Source organism: Callorhinchus milii, unplaced genomic scaffold (assembly GCF_018977255.1).
Source record: "Callorhinchus milii isolate IMCB2004 unplaced genomic scaffold, IMCB_Cmil_1.0 Scaffold3, whole genome shotgun sequence".
Lineage (NCBI taxonomy): Eukaryota > Metazoa > Chordata > Chondrichthyes > Chimaeriformes > Callorhinchidae > Callorhinchus > Callorhinchus milii.
The window spans coordinates 57424925-57444444 of NW_024704744.1; the positions used below are offsets into that span (position 1 = coordinate 57424925).

Sequence of the window (19520 nt, forward strand, 5' to 3'; positions counted from 1 at the left end):
GAATTTACTCATTGCTGCTAGAACTTAGTAGTGTGTGTAGAAGAAGCCTGAAGCAAGAACATCACTTATAACATACACTTAAAAAAAATCTATTCTGAACATATTATTTAAGAGTAAATTATGGGTGAAGTGCAAAACAGACAATAGTTCAAATCTCAAGATGCTGTCAATTTTAAATCATATTATCTGAAAAGGTTCATACCTGCTTTACCGTCAGTTTTAGGATCCATGATGACAAATTCAGGTCGAAGTTTGCTTATCCTCCTTCCTTTTAAAATTGGCACTAAACCACCTAAGTATTCCAGATACAGTGTGTAGCACGGGCCTCCTACTTCAGGGTCATCTTCTGTACGTTTCATGGTGCAGTGTAGTCTTTCATTTCCTGCTGTCGGGTAACTGACAAAGTCCCGCATGTTATTTGGATCCGGGATGGGAGGCTAAATAAAGATATAGGCAGTACTTAATTCACAAGTATCATGTACTATTAATACCCATATTTAGTTGATGCATCAAAGTTAAAACACTTGAAGGATTGGTTTGTGCTCGTCAAAATGCCTACATGGGGGAGAGGGGTACGGGAAAGGGGATTAGGAGGGTTCTAGGCTCATGTGGTGTATAAATACCAGCATGGTTTAGATGAATGCCCAGTTCATGTGATGTGACAGTCTATGTAATTCTATGAGGAATGCCAGTGTGAAGCCATTTTCCATATATATGATGCAGTTTCAGCATTAAACACTAAGGCCCCATGCCCACCAAACTCGAATACAGGTACCAAAGTGCAACTTTTTATAGGATGATTAAAGTATCAGAGAAAAAAAGAATTTCATCCCACATGTTTGGGATGTATCCAAACCCAGCCTCTAAAACTGGTGTTGACCTACTCATTAAAAAAAGGTAGTTTTATAATAGGTTCATTTCCTTATTCACTCCAATGGCACTGGGATGAAGTCCCATAAGTTATTTCTAACATGTGGCAACTACTACAAAAAACATATGTACTGACAGCAATATATGGGCTTTTTTTCTCCACACTGTTAATTCAAATTGGTTCATTAAGTAAACTTGTGTAAATTGCTTGAGAATTTGAAATTCAGCTCCTTATTACAGCTAGATTTTTTTTGTTCATTTTTACTTCAAACTAAGTGGTACTGTATCAATCCAACAAAGCTTGAAAAATTAAAAGGCATAATTATTGTCAAATTCAAATTAAACAGGAATGAAAATAGCAATCCAAATTTAGGGAACATGTTAAAGATTAGCTGCAATTTTAAACAATAGTTTAAATTCATTGCATTGATGCAATATGACAAAATAAAGCGTGTACAAATGCAGTATCTCCTTGCAATAACAATTTCATAAATGGTCATTAGCAATAATTAGTATTATTAGGTAAAGCCTTAATGTATAAAATTATCTACATAATATTTTGTTTGTAAAAATATTGATTGTGGGTTGGATTACTCATCTAGTTGAGTTTTCTTCCTTCCTTTAACAGAAGGTATCTTTCACATACCACTCGGATGATCTCAGGTTAAAGTAAAAATTGCAAATATTTAAGATATCAACATGGAAAGAAAGTAGGGGAGTGGGAATAAAGAGACAGCTCTTACAAAGTGCTAGAATAGGCATGACGCGGTAAGTGACTTTCTTCTGTGCTGAAAATGTTTTTTGATTCTATGATCAATCCCACAGCTTTTTCCTTTTACAGCACAGAAAAGTGACAAAAGTTCAATGAATCAGCCATTCTCTTGAGAAATAACATATCAAGATACAAAATGTAAATACTTTGGGAAGACCTCACAACGTGAAACATTGATAGAATAAACAAATAGCTGAGATGGTTTTCTTTCCATCAATTGATAGCAACTGAGAATAGATTTAGTAATTTATATCTATTCAGCGATAGATAACTAATGTGTGACTTTCATAAAAAACAAAATAATTGTCTAGTTTACAGAAGTCCTTGACTACCTTTACAGAAAAAACCCATAACTAATCAACGTCAACACAATAAAAATCCATCTTCATCTCCAAAGAGCGAGATGACAGCAAAATAAGGGAACCTTGAGACAAACAGAACTTGAATGATGTTCATAAAGCTGCAATCTTCAAATAGCCTGCCACAGGAAGTAGTGTCAGTCCATCACCAGGAACTGAATAACCCGACAATATACTAACAAGCAGCAAATGGAACTCACATTTGTGCAAGTCCTGGTTACACAGGTTTGTATAAATCTCAGGTGGTTCCAGCATATTTGAAGTATAATTTGGGTGTGGATTCATTTTGTTGTTCATTTCATTAAACAGAAGCTGTACTTGCACCCTGACAGAATGCTGGGTTCCTAAATTTCTTCCATTTTATCACCAAATAATTAGCCATTGTTATAAAGACAACTCTAAAGTTTCTCATGTAAGCATGAAATCCAAAGCCAGAAAAATGACAGCAAATGAATGTCGAATTCAAGATCTTTGTCCTTACATTTTAGACCTCCATGCGTCTTGTCCCACCCTATCTCTGCGACTCCCTCAAACCCTCCCAACTAGCTGCTCCTCTGCTCTGCAGGCACTGGCCTGCTTCATATCCCTGCCCTTCCCATCCCACTGTTGGTGGTCAGGCCTTCAGCCTATTTTCCCTCATTCTCTGGAACTCCATCCCGCAGTCCCTTTGCCTCATCCCTACCCTCGCCTCCTTCTAGGTCTGTCTCAAGACCTTCCTGTTCGTCTTCCCACCTCCGCCCCTCACCCCCTGGGCCCTACCCCTCCTGAATCCAACCCGCTACCTCACTGTAAACCCTCTGCTGTCCAGCACCTTGGGACATCCTCCCAAAGTAAAAGGTGCTATATAAATGTAATTTGTTGTTGTCTGTGATTTGGCTGTTCATACGGCTATCAGATACACACACAGCGCATTGCTGCTGCGTGGAAGCTGTATAATTATCAGTGCACTGAAAAAGACTCCTTCACAGTAAGATCCTGTAATTACAATATACTGAAGTTCTCTCAATTTGTTTTTCCAGTGACCTCAATTAATGAGTTTTCTTGGATTTATATTTTTAATATTAGATCAACAACGTATTGTTAAAAATGGCTGCCCATGCAATGAGACAATCTGACTGTGTTAGTGGCCAAAGGTTACAGCAGGAAATGTGTATGACAATGTATTGTTTTTATGGAGGAAGTATACAGAGTGAGAATCATCACTGAGAGTACAGAAGCTATCTAGGTTCGCCTTGGTACAGAGCTTGAATTTGTCTCATTATAAAATACTGAAGATGAAAATAACATTCATTTAAAAAATGGGATCAATTAAGCCCAATTCCATCAACTCTGAAAGCTGCAGAGGTGTAGCCTAATATAGCATTGGGGAGGAAGTGATGCTATTCTGGAGGATTGTGAGATTATATTTGTGATTCCTGTTTTTAAGATTTTTAATTAGTATACTTTAACAAAATATAACCAAACACTTATAATCCATTTAGTATAGCATTCCTTACTTATTAGGGCACAGACAAGGCTATGGGTTTTTAGCAACTAACTTAGGGCTCCTGAGAGGGTACATGTGCCAATTAGCGTTAGCAAAGTTAAAGATATATTGGCTTGACCCCGGCTGAGTTCAGGCTCTGATAATTTTTCCTTGCTCGGTGCCTGGGTCCCATTGTCATCCTCCCATCTAAGAATTGAGTAATCATGCCCTTGAGCACAAATGTGAAAACAAGGGGGATCAGAGAGAAAAGCTCACTCTTAGACATCTGATTAGCTCAAGACTAAGAAACAGGAATCCTCACAATTAGCTGTCCATGTCTCTTTCTTCTTATCAATTTTTTTCCCATGCAAAAGAGCCCGCTCAAAGATCACTAGCTACCTGCAAAGGGTGGGGGCTATCTCTAAGACAAGGGAGGCGGAGTTAGAAACACATAAAAGATGTAACTTTGAAAAGTTGGAGTTATCGTAGAGGGTCAGTGCACTTCCCAGGGGAATCAATATTGATTCTACTGTATCTATGGTCTCAGTTTTAAGAATAAAGTTAAGCTATTTGGATTACTTAAAAAACCTTGGATTATTACACAACCATATTGGTCGTCTCCATCCTAATCTCTTACAGTGTGTATAGAATCTTCCCACAAAAGAGATTGAGAAGGTCTTAAGAAGGATGTCTCCACAATTCTGACCTTTGGAAAATGGGCATTATCTTAGTTGTATATATAGGAAGAATAAATACAATGAGCTAATCTCACATCACGCCTGCCTTAAGGACGGAACTGTTGATATTTTCTGAAATATTCAGCTCTTGAATAAAAGTTCTTGGATCTTTATGCTTTTCAGGGAGGGAAAAACCCAAATTACCTTAATTGTTGATACAAAGGCAGCAGTGAGGTATGAGCAAAGGCGAGGTGGCAACGTTAATTTACTAAAGTCTTTGTCATCCCGCAGAACTACAGCTATAGCCTGTTGACATAGCAATTGCAAGCTGGCGATCCTGTGCTCCACTCGAACAACATATAATGCAGTTCCAGAGGCAAGAAACAGACGCGAGTCACGATGGCCCCAGCAAATAGCTGTAATGTGACGCTGTGAAGATATAAACATACATTATTGTGGCACCACTTTACATATTCAATAGAACTTATAAAATATAGTTATTACTTCATTCAGAAGTGCATGGCACACAAGTTAGTCCAAAGGACGAAATAAAATCGTCTTCATTGAGAATGAAGAAATATTCAAGTACGAATCCCATTCCTGACAGCTGAAACTAAATTAATTAATTTAGACCATTTGACCCCCTTTTCTGCTTAAAGCAAACATATCATTTACTATCAGAAGCTGCAAAGACAAACCACAAGTTACCATACTTCCCTTGACAAAATCTCATGAGAAAGAGGCAAAACATGTATAAAGTAGTGCATTAAACACCAATTTTCTGCAAAATGACGATAGAGTTCTTTAAATCAGTTTTATTACCATATTCATAACACAATGACTGCTAAACACTGATACACTTTCCTACCTGCGTAGGACTTTCCAGTCTGTAAATGTGCTCCCCATGAATATTGTAGAATTTAACAACACCATTCCTCATTATAGGAACATTTCCTGGTTCACAAGATTGAGTCTGTCTTTCCATGCCTGCTACTGCTAACAAATCCCCCTGGGTGCTCCACTGTACGACCACATCTTAACATAAGGCACAAACAACACGTCAGAGCAGGTAATCAGCCATCATGAAACAAGAATAAAATGTTTATGTAGAAATATTCTTACATTACCGTTTGAAAATTTAGAATATTTCTAGAAAAAGGTATAAAGTTAAAGTCTTATGCAGACTTTAATGATGATTATTTAGACCTAATGCAAATACATTTACTATAAATAATTGGCCTGAAAACTGCACATGTGAATGCACATTACAATATATGGAAACAATTAATTTTTAACCATATATAATGGATATGGTTAACTTTGGATTTGATTTTGCTTCACAGCCACAGTAAAAAAGTGCACATTGTAAATTTAAAAAAGAAAAAATGTTGTATACATTGAGTGCATTACAAGTGAGACGTTTTGTTAAACAACTACATTTAAGATGAAGCAAAATAGAAACATTTTTAGGATTTTTTTCATGAATCAAACAATAAACATTCATTATGATTTCTGCTTAAAATACATCAGCTATTAACTGGAAAGTAACAAATTGTAGTTAAACATGCCAATGGTAGGTAATCGACATATTGCAGTAAGTATTGAAAATTGCCATTAAATCATTCTAGGCCTGAGGAAACAAAATACATGAATCACTCAATAATTAGGTAAGTTCTGCTGTTAACAAGCTTCAACAATAAGGTACAGTATTTCCACTCACTACTGAACTTCATATAATACAATATTACAATCTGAAAGCACTGTTAAAGAGGTATACTCCTACCACCCGCTGTGTGAAGAAATGTTTCCTTATTTCACTTTTAAACAACTTTAGCCTCAAGTTTAAGACAATGGCCTATAGTCCTCAATTCTCTTGCCAGAGGAACCAGTTGCTCACTATTCAGTATTTCAAATTCCCTTTATAGATTATTATGTTACTATCAATTAAAATATTTTACCATTGTTTAGAGAATGTTGAACAAGATTTAAATCACATCATGTTTTAGGACTATTTTAATATACTTACATGATGTATATATAGCATGGATACAAAATTGGCTGGGAGACAGAAAGCAGAGGGTATTGGTGAATGGCTGTTTTTCAGACTGAAGGGGTCGGTATTAGGTCCACTGCTCTATTTGATATACATAAATGGCTTGGACTTGGGTATAGAGAACAAAATTTTAGATGCAGGTGGCACAAAACTTAGGAAAGTAGTAAACAGTGAGCAGGATGGTAGCAGACTGCAGGAGGACATAGACAGACTGGTCAAATGGGCAGACACATGGCAGATGAAGTTTAATGCAGAGAAGTGTGAGGTGTTGCATTTTGGGAGAAAGAATGAGAGGTAATATATACTAAATGGTACAGTTTTAAAGGGGGGTTCAGGAGTTCTGGGGGTTCACATATACAGGTCTTTGAAGATGGCAGGACAGTTTGATAGAGCTGTTATAAAAGCATATGGGATCCTTGGCTTTATAAATAGAGGCATAGAGTACAAAAGGAAGGAAGTTCTGCTAAACCTTGATAAGTCCCTGGTTAGGCCTCAACTGGGGTATTGTGCTGAATTCTGGGCACCATACTTTAGGAAGAATATTAAGGCCTTGGAGAGGGTGCAGATGAGAATGACTAGAATGGTACCATGAATGAGGGACTTTAGTTATGTGGAGAGACTGGAGAAGCTGGGATTGTTCTTCTGAGAGCAGAGAAGGTTAAGGGGAGATTTAATAGAGGTGTTCAAAATTATGAGGGGTTTTGATTGAATAGATAGGGAGAAACTGTTTCCACTGGCAGGTGGGTGGGTAACCAGGGACAACGATTCAAGATAATTGGCAAAGAACCAGAAGTGTAAATGAGGAGAAATTGTTTTTTTGTTTTACACAAAGAGTTGTTACGGTCTGGAATGCATTGCCTGAAAGGTTGGTGGAAACAAGCTCAATAACAACTTTCAAAAGTGGATTGGATAGGTATTTGAAAAGGAAAACATTGCAAGGATATGGGGAAAGCAGGGGAGTGGAACTGATTGGGTAGCTCTTCCAAAGAGCCAGCACAGGCACGATGTGCTGAATGGGCTACTTCTGTGCTTTAATTTTCTATGATTCTATGTTTCAAAAGGACATTATGTCACAAAAATAGTTTGGAATGGAAAAATATAATAATAATCCTTGCAACTGATCACAGTGCCTTTCAGTTCAATGGGCATAGTTTCTTTTCAAATTGTGCCATCATTTCTTTAAGTTCACCTGAACAGGTAACAACAAGACTTTGGTTCAATGTCTCATCAAAGCACAGTGCAGCACTCCCCCCTGCACAGCATTGGAGTTTCAGCCTATACTATGTCACATCAAAGACTTGACGTGGGCTTGAACCCACAGCCATCCGACTCAGACGAGAGCACTACCAACTGCATGCATGATTATCACAAGTGTTACGTTGTTCCTCAAAGCGATTTTTAGCATTTCATGGAGGTGATACCACTAAGAGGATTATGCCAGTTGCCTTATCTAATTTTACTAAAACTGAAGTGCTCACCTTTTAAACCTGAGTGGATAACAGTGGGCAACAAGTCATCATAGTTGTTCATCATACTGATATCCCCAGATGTGAAGCTGACAGTTAGGAGTGGTTTTCTGTTTTGAATTGGCAATGTGTATACTGTTGGACCATCTGGAACAAAATAAGCACCAAACACACATCAATTTTAATTTAAAATAGATTTTTAGGCTGGTTTCCAAATTTCATGTTCAACTACTCCAAATGGCATTGATCAAAAACCTGATTAAACCAGTAGAATGATTTCAAACATTTTAAAAGTATGAAATAAAATTTACACTGAGGAGGAAGATCAATTTGTAGATTGCTTATTGTCCTATTATTTCCTATGTGTTGTGAAATGATAATAATCCTTACATTTGATGTAGCACCTTATCACATCTTCTCGACGTCTCAAAGTGCTTCACAGAATATACTGTTAAGTGAATTGACTGTATGCTTTGGGGGCAAACCACGGCAGCCAATTACACACAGCAGTGTTCCACAAATAGCCGTGGATTAAATTACCAAATTATTATTATTATTATTATCAAAGGGTTTATTACCCCCGGAAAAGCGATCTGCCAATTGTCTAACAACCGGGTTCCTACTTACAGCTAGGTAAACAGAGGAGTGTGGAGTAAGGAAACTTGCCTAACGTTTCGCCCTGCCTTGGAATCGAACCCAGGTCATCTCGCTTGTGAGGTGAGTTCTCTCACCACAAAGCTACAGGACTCCATGCATTGAACGTGGGTAACAGCAAAAATAATGACACAATGTCCAGGGTCAACCAATCTTTCTGGTATCCTTTGTGTAAAATATTCCTGTTGTCTGTTCTAAAATTGTCCTTCAAAACTCGGTGCCCTCTTCTCTTGCTGCCTTTGCATATCTGAAAATAGTGTTCAGGGTTTAATTTGCCTCTCATTTAACATTTATTTACCCCAATAAAAGTTTCACTCCCAAGATCTCTTTTCAAGGCTGATGAATGAGCCAAAGGATATATATTGTTACTTTTGCAGGCAAACATGGCAGTTATTTTACAAACAGCAATATGCCCCAAAAAACTTAAACAATACCATCCACCATAACATGGGATTTGAACCCTTTCTCAACCAGAGATTACTGTACCACCAACTCCGTCAGATGGAGACCTGTACTAATCAGGAAGCATGGGTAACTCTTTGATATCCCCCTCACAATATCCACATAAATTGGAACTGGCCGAATTATGGATATGAAAACAGTGCAGATAAAGTCAATGTGGGTTTACACATATGTGCGCTGTGTGTGTCTCTCTCTCTATGACTGTGTATTTGTGTCTCCTTAATCCTGTACTGAATTGGAATGGATCTCCCTACCTTCAAATTTCAGTTTTGCTCAGATAAATCACCAATTTGGTAACCTTGTATGCAACTAAATCTTTTGCCAACATCGCAGCTTATCCACATTGAGCCAGATGAAGATAAATGGCCATGTAGATAACCAGGATGCAATGTGCAATTCTATAGTATCTAATGTTTTTCTTACAATTTAACACGGTACAGATTCAAGGTACAGAACAAAAAGTTCCATTTATTCCTATACAACAGGCACAACTATAAATATAGGAATACAGCAATCCGGCAAATGTTCAGTGTTGACAGAAAATATAGCAACTGTGAACAGCTGTCAGATTACGAATGTCATTTTCTATACATGTATGAATACCTTGTGGCGGAGAATAGTCATCTGAGTCAGTATCACTCTCACTGCTGTCTTCCACCAGAAAACTTGGATAGTTCCAAGACATTCCCAGGATACCATCAGATTCATGAAGTAACACGTGAGCCAACATACGTCCATGGCAATCCATCACTATCACTTGGCCATCAGCTGTACCAAAAAGTACCTGCAAAAGAAATAAATAGTAACTAAGGTAAGAAAATGAAAGTACATACTGGAAGTTTTATTACAAAGCAAGTTTGAGATAATCGGTTTGGAACAAAACCACATCATTGCAGGTAGGTGCTGGGAGTGAGCCAGGCACAACCCCACAAACTAAGCAGGATTAGAGGGAAAAGATCATAGACATGTTACCTCCAGATACTATCATAGCAGATTCAGAACAGCACAAGAATGTGAAAGAAAGTAATTCCACATCTTTTTTAACCGTGGATGTGTGTGCGACCCAAGTCAAGCGAGGGGAAAACATTTGAAAGAAAAGTATTCAATTGGACCTCAATTCATTTGACATTTGTGAGAGGAGTTGATTTTATGCAAGGGTTTAAGTTAAACAATGAACCCAGACTTTCCCAATTACCTGACTTTCCCCTCTCAGCTGTAATCAATCCACTCCTACCTTTCCCTGGAGATGTCCCTCCCATCTGGGTGTCAAACAAAATAGCCTTGGCCAAAAAACACCAATGATTGATTTTATTCTCCCCTGTCTGTACCCAGGGCTGTCAATGTGTCCCTGTCCTCATTGACCCCTCTAAAGCCTTCAATCCCTCCATTCCTCTCTACCATCTTTCCTCCCTGGTCCACCACTTGCAGCTCCGCATTTTCAAGGTTCCATTCTTGTCTATCCCAACTGTTTCACTATATCTCTTCTAACAGCTTCTCCTCCTGCCTCCACATGGCTACTTGCTGATGCTCTACACAGATTCAATGCATATCCACTCCACAATTCAGCAAACAAATGGCATCCGTGGAGTAAAGTATTTGGTTTCATCATAAAAGTTGCAAACAGCCATCATGTATAAAAATTACATTTGGTATAACATGAGCTAAACTGAGCTCCTGCGGTGAATTCTTCGGAAGTATTGTACTATTCAAATTAACATTTTAATTTTAAACATAACTACATGTTCAGGAAATATATGTCTATAGATTTAATCTGGGTTGTTTCACAAAATGAGTCTCTCAATAGCACTAATCAACCCTCCAAAATGTTCCGCAAAATTTGTCAAATGTCCTGTAATTTTTGGCAAATATTTCTGCGCTTTTCTATTGGCCCAGGTTATAAGCAAAAATAGCAGACTATCACACACAGCAATGTCCCACAAACAGCCATAAAGCGAATGACAAATTTTATCTGAGAGAATTGTTGGACAGGGCAGCAGGAGAAAATCCCTTCTTTTTTCCAATAGTATCATAGGATCTTTAATATCCACCTGAACAGGCAGACCGGATTTTGGTTTAATGTCTCATCCGAAGGACAATGCAGGACACCCAGAGAACTGCACTGGTGTCAGCCTGGGTTGCAAGTTCATAGTGGTACTCAAACTCTACCAGAAAATATCCAGGAACACAGTATGGGGAACAGCACACTTTCACAATTATACTACTCCAAAACATGATGAATGTTTATGATGTATTACAATGTGCTACGAGAACTGTAGCTGAGACCATTCTTTAAAGTTGTTTTTAAAACGAATGAATTTCAAATATATAATAAAGTGACACAGCTCATATGGTAATTTTTTAAATTTTAATTCCCTCAAAGTCAAAATATCCCATGAAGTAATTTTTTGGTTCTCTTGTTGACAGGCAATATTAGACATTAACAGATAATAATAATAATAATCCTTGCATTTGATATAGTGCTTTTCACATCTTCTAAACGTTTTAAAAGCGCTTCACAGAATATACTGTAAAATGAATTGACTGTATATTTGTGGGAAAAACGCAGCAGCGCACAGCAGTGTCCCACAAACAGTTGTGGATTGAGTGACCAAATTATTATTGTATTTTTTTCTTGAGTGATTATTATATCAGGAAAAGCCATCCGCCAATCGAATAACAACCAGGTTCATACTTACTGCTAGGTAAACAGGCGTGGAGTAAGGAAACTTGCCTAACATTTTGCCCTGCCGGGAATAGAACCCAGGTCTCTCACTTGCAAGGCGAGTGCTCTAACCACTGAGCTACAGGACCATAGATGATATAATAGTACCTGTTGATCATCAGGTGTCCATATTCCACAGGTGATCTGGCTGTCCAAGTTAATCTCAGAGGACCAGTGTCGCTGTCCACTGACGGATCCAACCAACACAAATCCATCTCGATAAGATATGAGTGCTTGCGTTCCATCATGGCTCCAGGTAAAGTCACTTACCTAAATGAAAAAATATAAAAATTTCCAGTTAGAATATTATTTCCTTAAGTATTTTGTTGCCAAATCCGAATTTTATTTGCACAATTATGGTTTGACCTGCTCCCTCAATCCCATCCCTACCCCTCTCCTTGCCTCCCAGTCCACCTCCTTACCCCTCTACTCAGACATCATAAACCTCTCCCAGTCCACTGGCACCATTCCCACCCCTTTAAAAACGGCTGTCATCACTTCTATCCTTATAAAACCCTCCCTGGACCCATCCCTGTTTTCAAATTACTGCACCATCTCTACGATCCGTTTCCTTTCCAAGGTCCCAGAACGAGTCATTGCTTCCCAGCTTCACTCCTTCCTCTCCTGCCACTCTCTTCATGAACCCCTCCAATCGGGTTTCCGTGCCGCCACAGCACAGAAACAGCTTTGGGCAGTGACAAATTATTTTGTCCATCTGCAACCAGGGCTCCCTTTGCTGCCTCGTTCTCCTTGATCTCTCTGCTGCCTTCAATACCATTAACCACTCTATCCTCCTCCACTGCCTCACCTCAACCTTCATGGTTCTGTCCTTAAATGGTTCGGATTGTACCCCTCACACCGCCTCCACTTCATCCCCACTAAGGGTTTCTCCGTCTCATGCGCCGTTCCTCAGGGCTCTGTCCTTGGTCCTCTCCTCTTCAGTTGAACATCAACACGACTGAGGCTTTCCTGATTGGCTCCTCCACTCCTCAGGCACTGGCAGCATCATATTCCAAGAACGCACACTCCACCTCACTGAGCCAGTCTTGAACCTTGGCATCTTGTTTGACCTTCAATTATCCTTTCTACATCACATCCGTGTCATGACCTGGCACCGCCACGTCACACCGCAGGCCGCCGAAAATCTCATACATGCATTCATAACATCCAGGCTCAATTATGCGAAATCCCTGCTTGTCGGCCTGTCCAACTCCTCCCTCCATAAGCTGCGGATCACCCAGAACTCTACAGCCTGTGTCCTCTCCCTCACCAGGTTCCATGACCCTGTCACCCCCATCCTTGCTCGACTCTACTGGACTCCACTCAAATGTAATTTTGTTGTTGTTGAGTCAACTCCATAAAATTGCATTATTTCCTGCACAAATTCAAGAATCCCAATAAACATATCGTCTGACACAATAATCTGTCAGATGATATATATATTTGACCAGCCTTCTTCAAAAGAACATTTTTGAAGAAAGCTGATTTTTGATATGTGTCGCTTTCGAAATTACAACCAACACAAGCCACTCATTTTGAATTTTGTTATTTTGATTAAATTTTAAAAATTACCTGGGCTCCACGATCATTCACCAGCTCAACAGACCATCTGCCTTCATACTGGATCCACACAAAGATTCCTCCATCTGCATCACATGTCGCTAGTTTTTGAAAGGGTTCATTCCATCGTACAAGTACTACCTGAAAACAAGACGGTAACAGTAAAAATGACAGGGGAAAATGACAGTTTGCAATAATCAGAACTGAATCTGAAATAAAAAATTAGCAAAAAGCTTTAGAGATTTTAAATTATTGTATCGGGTACTAGGACCGCAGGGCAAAAACGCTCAAGGTGTGGAGCCTGTACCTTCTTCAGGAGTGATGACATTCCATGTCTCTTGCGTTCTGGGCTAAGAAAGTTGTGGAAACCCTGGCTGACTCAGGGCCAGGAAGCATGAGGCGGAGGCCATGTGGCTGGCCCGAGGTTGGTTAACAGTAAGAGCAGACTAAGAGGGGCATTACAAGTGCATAGGTTTGTAAGAGGGGTGGCAGGCACCAACTGTGAGCCCTGCTGGGTTTTGTTCTAGGTCTTCTCCCCCCCAACCCAACTGTCATGCTTTTTTAAGGCAGATTTACAGGAAGGTCCTCATCTGAATCAGTCCCAATTGTACTCTTCAACATCTAAGTCAACATAACACTCCATACAACAGCTTGTATTTATACAACACCTTTTGCATTCAAAGCGCTTTACAGAGGAGTGTAACTCCTGACTAGGATGCGAAATGGAGGTGACTGAAGTTGAAAGTTTCGTTAAGAAAGATTTTGAAAGCCGAGAGATTTGATTTGGTCAGATGGGTGTCGGACACAGTCTTGTGACAGTCAACTGCTCCTCCAGTCAACCGCTCCTCCCAGTACATATGAACATGTACTCATATGTCCAAAGCTTGGTTCTCAGCATGACTGGAATGTGGAGAGGTAAACAGAGTTACACAAGCTCCGTACCTCCAATATGTAGAACTGTCACTCAGTGGGTAGGGAAGTGTGCGGCAGGAGGATGGTGATCGTCACACATTTCATTTGCTGAGCTGTGCTGCTCACCAGGAATTTCAGAGATCTCCTGGTACCTCCTATCCACCTAGTGAGGGCTCAACGTGAGCAGATATTTACCCACTCAATTGGAACTCTTTCATTCTGGTTTGGACATTCAAGCATGGTGATGGGTTTCTGTATGTGTCAGACACCTGGGCTGACCAAACAAGTTAATCTAGGGGAGTGGATGGGATATAACGTTATAAGCCAATTCACCCCCAAGTATCTTTGCTATGGGACTCAAGGAAGGAGATCCATTGTACAAAGAGGCCTTGTCTGCTGAGTGAGAAAGCGTTTGTGTAGCTGAACTTTAGAGATTAATAGAGACACAAATACACTGTACCAGAGCTTCGGGGACTCTTGAGTGAGAGTATAAGAGGGCTGCAGGATTCTGTAGTATTCAAATAAAGCTGCAGTAAACCAATAGCCTAAAAATAATTACTTTGGACTTTGACTATGAGAAGATAAGACTTTGTAACATTAATCATTTGCTCTCTTTCAAATGTGTCTGTTTATAGGTTCATATGGTTTGGATACCTGTATTATTTAAGTACATTTTCTTTGTTTAGGGCTTTAAGCTGCAGTACTAAATGTCTAAATGTGTCTGATGTCCAATATGAAGTATCAGACATAGAAACACAAGTCCAATTGTAGCACAAACTGGATAACTAAAATCACAATTTTACCAAAGCATCAAGAAGAACACTAATAAATGACAGGAGGAGGACCTGAGTAGTGCAGTGTATTCACACACTGATCAGAGGGAGAGAGTTAAAGGTAAAACTTGAGGTAAAGTTGCATTTATTTGTAAGAGTCTGATACTACATCACATGGAAACAATTCATGAGTTTTCCTTGCTCCACGCCCAGCAGTACTGATTATCAGCTGCTTTAAAGCTCTGGAATCAGCTGTTTGTAGCACTGTACAGAAAATACCAGCAGCATAACTGACCGTTTGTCTGAATGTCACTGCAGAGGGCAGAAAAACAACTGTACAGTGCACTCAGGGTCATAAATGGTAATTAATTTGTACAAGAACCTTACTGCTAGAAATACACATACATACATAGTCATAAATGTAGAGGTGTGTGCTGCTAGAGCTACAGTCATGTTCAAAACAGTTTCTTGAAGTAAGAAATCCATTTGAGCACAATCAGAAAATCCGGGTAAAAAAAAAAGTAATGATTATGCAAGTCATGAAAATTTGCACTTTACAATCATTCTTAAAAAAAAGGGCTCATTCAATCCCTGACTTTTTATGGGACACTGCTGTGCGCAATTGGCTGCCGCATTTCGCCCACAAAAATATACAGTCAATTCACTTTACAGTATATTCTGTGAAGCGCTTTGAGACATCTCAAAGACGTGATAAAGCGCTATATCAAAGGCAAGGATTATTATTATGCTTAGTAACTTCATTTACTCAACAGCAAAATATTTCCGTTCCAACTGATTTTGTCAATTAAGAAAAAGGACTAGGGACATTTATTGCTACAAAATTCAATCCTTGTAATAATAGTTCTCTCACCGAGACACTATCTTCCGTGAAAGGCCACAATATACTGCAAATGCGGTACGACTTGATTCAAACATTCTGTTGCCAAGAGCATCACCCCGAGACAACTCAGCTACAAGGAGACCACACTTATCTAACCCCCATGGAGAACGGTCATTAGTTCGTCATTTGACATCCAACACGTGCAGGTTTGAGCCCTTACTACATAGATAGCAGGTACCAAGAATTTCCTGTAAGTTTTCTAAAGTGTGTTCCTCAGAATGAAATGTATAAGAGCATCATAACCATCCTCTTGTTCACAGGTCAGATACACATCCCTACCCATTGAGTGATTGTTCCACCAGTTGCAGAACTTGAGTATCAGCTGCTTTCCAATATAAGTGAATACCAAGAGTTGGATATGAGTGTGTTCACAAACTCGGACTCCAAGTAATGCGATTTTTTTGGTCAGCCCAGTGTCTGGCACATGCGGAAACCCATCACCATGCTTAAGAGTATCCAAATCACGCTGAGATTTCCATGGATCTCACATGGAAATCCCAGAGATAGATTGTTGGATTGGATTGCACGCTCTCTCCCTGGAGGGATGAATCCTGTTGACCTAATTCTGGAAAGTATTAGGTACAGGTTGGCAAGAGCCAAGGCTTGGGGACCCCAGAGTGTGGGTTGGGGTTCTGCTGGAATCTGACCAGCTGCAACCATTGATATTGCTGTCCATCAAGCTTTCCCGTTGCTTGTCCAGCTGGGACCACCCTACCCGTTAGAGCTTTGGCTTTCAGGATTAACAGGAGCTCAGCATGATGACTCCCTGACCGGCCTGTCCTACCGGGCCCTGCCGATGAGCCAGGCTGGTTGTGCTGTCATCAGCAGTGCCCTGGAATACTGCGGACCCGTCTGGCTCAGGAATCGGACTAGCGAGACCGCCACAGAGGGTTGGCTTCATTCCAACATTCCACTGCCAGGCATGTCACCTTGGAGCCAGTTCAGCTCCAAGGAGACCCCACTTAGAACCATGCCCTCCCCAAGGAGGATAGTAATGTTTTCCAGCACTGTCGTTCCAGTCTGAATTTCCTCATCAGCTATTCAACAAATATCTGCCTTCAGTATGGTGGTAGGATCTTTACAGGATAGGACTTGTGGAGTTCAGTCGCTCAGTGGTTAGAGCACTACCCTTGCAAGTAAGAGACCTGGGTTTGATTCCCGGCAGAGTGAAACCTTGGGCACACGCCTGATAATAATCCCTCAAGAAAAAAAACAATAATAAATTGGTCACTCCAATCCATGACTGTTTGTGGGACACTGCTGTGCGCAAATGGCTGCTGCAGTTCGCCCACGAATATACAATCAATTCACTTTACAGTATACTCTGTGAAGCGCTTTGAGACGTCTCGAAGACATGAAAAGCGCTATATCAAATGCAAGAATTATTTATTATTATTACCAGCCACGTTGATGTTGGAGGTCCAAGTCCAATACCACAAACTAGGCTTACCACTTAATCCACATCTTTGGGTACTTAAAACACCCTGTGTGGCATTTTTGTGGATTGGGTTGCAAATTATTATTACAGGAATTGAATTTATTTTTTTCCAGTGGCTAATACAGTACTGTGAAAGTTCTTTCTGGATAATAACAGATGTGTCGTTTATCGGTTGAGATATCAAATTAAACCACCGATTGCTGCCAAAAAGGTAATAAAAGTCATCAATGTTCAACTTAAAGGCCCTCTTTTTAAAAAAAACACTGATGAATTAGTCAAACCTGGAAACTCCAAACAGGTTTGTGCCAAATTGTGCATATCACAACTGAAGCAGGTTGTAATTAAGGCTCACAAGCCTTAATTTTTATATTTATATTTTACACATTTAAATAATTGGTCACGGAATTATAAATTTAAACTAGTTTGCGACAGTGCAATGTTGGGGAACTGCTTTATGATCTATTCTAATAGCAAATTTTATATCAAAGTAAAATAATATCCAAATAAAGGTTTGTCCAAAAGCATTGCAATGTTCTTTTCATGTGTGTGATAGCTTCTCAGTACTCATGATTCACCAACTGCCATCATCACGCAGTCATTTATCAAAACCCATGGCTAAGGTCGTGCCTTATGATTCTATCAATTTTTTTAAAATCAATAATCCATTGGAAACACATTGTCCTATAAAAACAATGTCAGTGAATTAGAACACTAGGCTTTTATTTCTTCTTGGTATATGGCTATGAATCGAGCCTAGATTTATGGAAGAAAGTTCCTCTCTGCAAGTTGTGTGGGTTCCAGTTTTGAGAATTCAGCAACAGCACATAAGTGACCGTAATTCAGTACTCGGGAGGGGTTGTATTGTGTGTGTAGTAAAGTGTGTTTTATCCTGTACCAGAAGCATCTACCAATTTTTTGCGAATGACCTTTTTTTAAGCGGAACTGTCGGTCAGGACACTGAGAAACTTCGTTCTCATGGCACTGTTAGAAAACAAATCTTTAATGTCCCCCCTCAATAGGCAGTCTCAGGCTCATCTGAAGGATGGCACCTCCAACAATGCAGCAAACCCCCCAACACTGCACTAGTATCAATTTAGATTGTACGAGTTCCAAGTCCTGATGTGGGGTTGGAACCCACAAATTGCTTACTCTGAGTCGAGAGCGCTACCAACTGAGCGAACCTGACACACTTCACAGCTGTCTGTTGAATACTGCTATACGCAGGACATTGATGTCCACAAATTGGCTGTTGCATTCGGCTACAAAATAGTCACTACACTGGGAGCCCAACTTTTCGAGGTGGGAGAAAGATAGCCAAAAACAAGGGTGTTTGGTTTTGAAGGCAGGATTAAGGCACGGAGACAAGGCACAGGGACTGGCATTCCAGAGCAGACAGAATGGCTGCAAGCTTGCCCATCTGGTGGAGTGGGTTAGACAGCGATGAAGAAACAGTGGAGGGAGCTGCCAAGGATGGATGAGTGGACGCCGGTGGCAGAGGTACAGCTGAGTGAATCCTTTGATTATGGGCTCAAGGGAACCCATCAACTACTCACATTTGGAATTGGACTCAAGGGTATAGCGAGCATGCAAGGGTGAATAGAGCAGGAGGTTGATGGTGGAGAAGAGTAGCCTAGGGTTATCTTTAGATTCCAGGATAATATTCAAGCACTCGAAGATACTATTCCACACGAAGACTCCTTTAATAAATGCAAGTTTTTAATTGTTGATGATATTGGAGCTGAAAGTTGATTTGTGTGAGGTGAGAGCACAATGGTAGACTTTGGTGTAGTCAAATCAGAAGATGCACTAGGAGGTCAGATTACAGTAACACAGGCCTTCGTCTTTATAGAGTGGAGGTGACTGCCCTACATGGGGGAATGTGCAGAGGAAATAGGTGGTCCCAGATGTCATAGGAATGAGGATGTTGAGGATGGTGGCGAGGGTGTTGTGCAGGTCGATGGAGGACATAAGGTCACAGTGGACTGAGGGCCACTGGGCAGGAATTTGGAGGACAGTTCTGAGTGAAATTAAGAAGGGTCAAAAACGTCTTTGCCCAAGATGCTGCCATCTCTGACATTTCCATCTTGGACAAAGACAATTAAGTGAAAGATTGTTTGGAATAAGTAATTTTAAATAAAGTTTTTAATTGTTCCTCTACAGATTTGCCACAGTACCAAATGTTTTCTATCTAGAAAAGTGCTATGCTGTGCTAGGAAGTATACTGCATCTTCAAAGGGTTGGCCTTCAAACCTGCTGAACTGGAAGATGGTTCAAAAAGATTAATACAACAATAGTAATGCAGTTACGGACAAGAAGTCACACTGCTATACAAATTGTGCCTGCCTCTATACAAGTTGCTAACTCTATTTGTGCCAAATTAACAGCTGTTCTCACTTCACATTCACTGCTGCAAATTCCTGCTGTGGGACAAAACGT

The 19520-nt window shown here is 40.0% G+C and overlaps 1 protein-coding gene across 1 annotated transcript in view; it reads right to left on the minus strand.

Moving 5' to 3' along the window:
• The window catches only part of tulp4a (TUB like protein 4a), a 51188-nt gene that overhangs the window by 16049 nt on the left and 15619 nt on the right, over positions 1 to 19520 (minus strand). Inside the window, exons 2-8 of the mRNA XM_007893876.2 lie at positions 13073 to 13201; positions 11609 to 11770; positions 9382 to 9562; positions 7675 to 7809; positions 5012 to 5178; positions 4348 to 4572; positions 203 to 437 (exon numbers count right to left, since the gene is read on the minus strand). Of these exons, the coding sequence (XP_007892067.2) occupies positions 203 to 437; positions 4348 to 4572; positions 5012 to 5178; positions 7675 to 7809; positions 9382 to 9562; positions 11609 to 11770; positions 13073 to 13201 (1234 nt within the window). The remainder of the gene's footprint in view (positions 1 to 202; positions 438 to 4347; positions 4573 to 5011; positions 5179 to 7674; positions 7810 to 9381; positions 9563 to 11608; positions 11771 to 13072; positions 13202 to 19520) is intronic.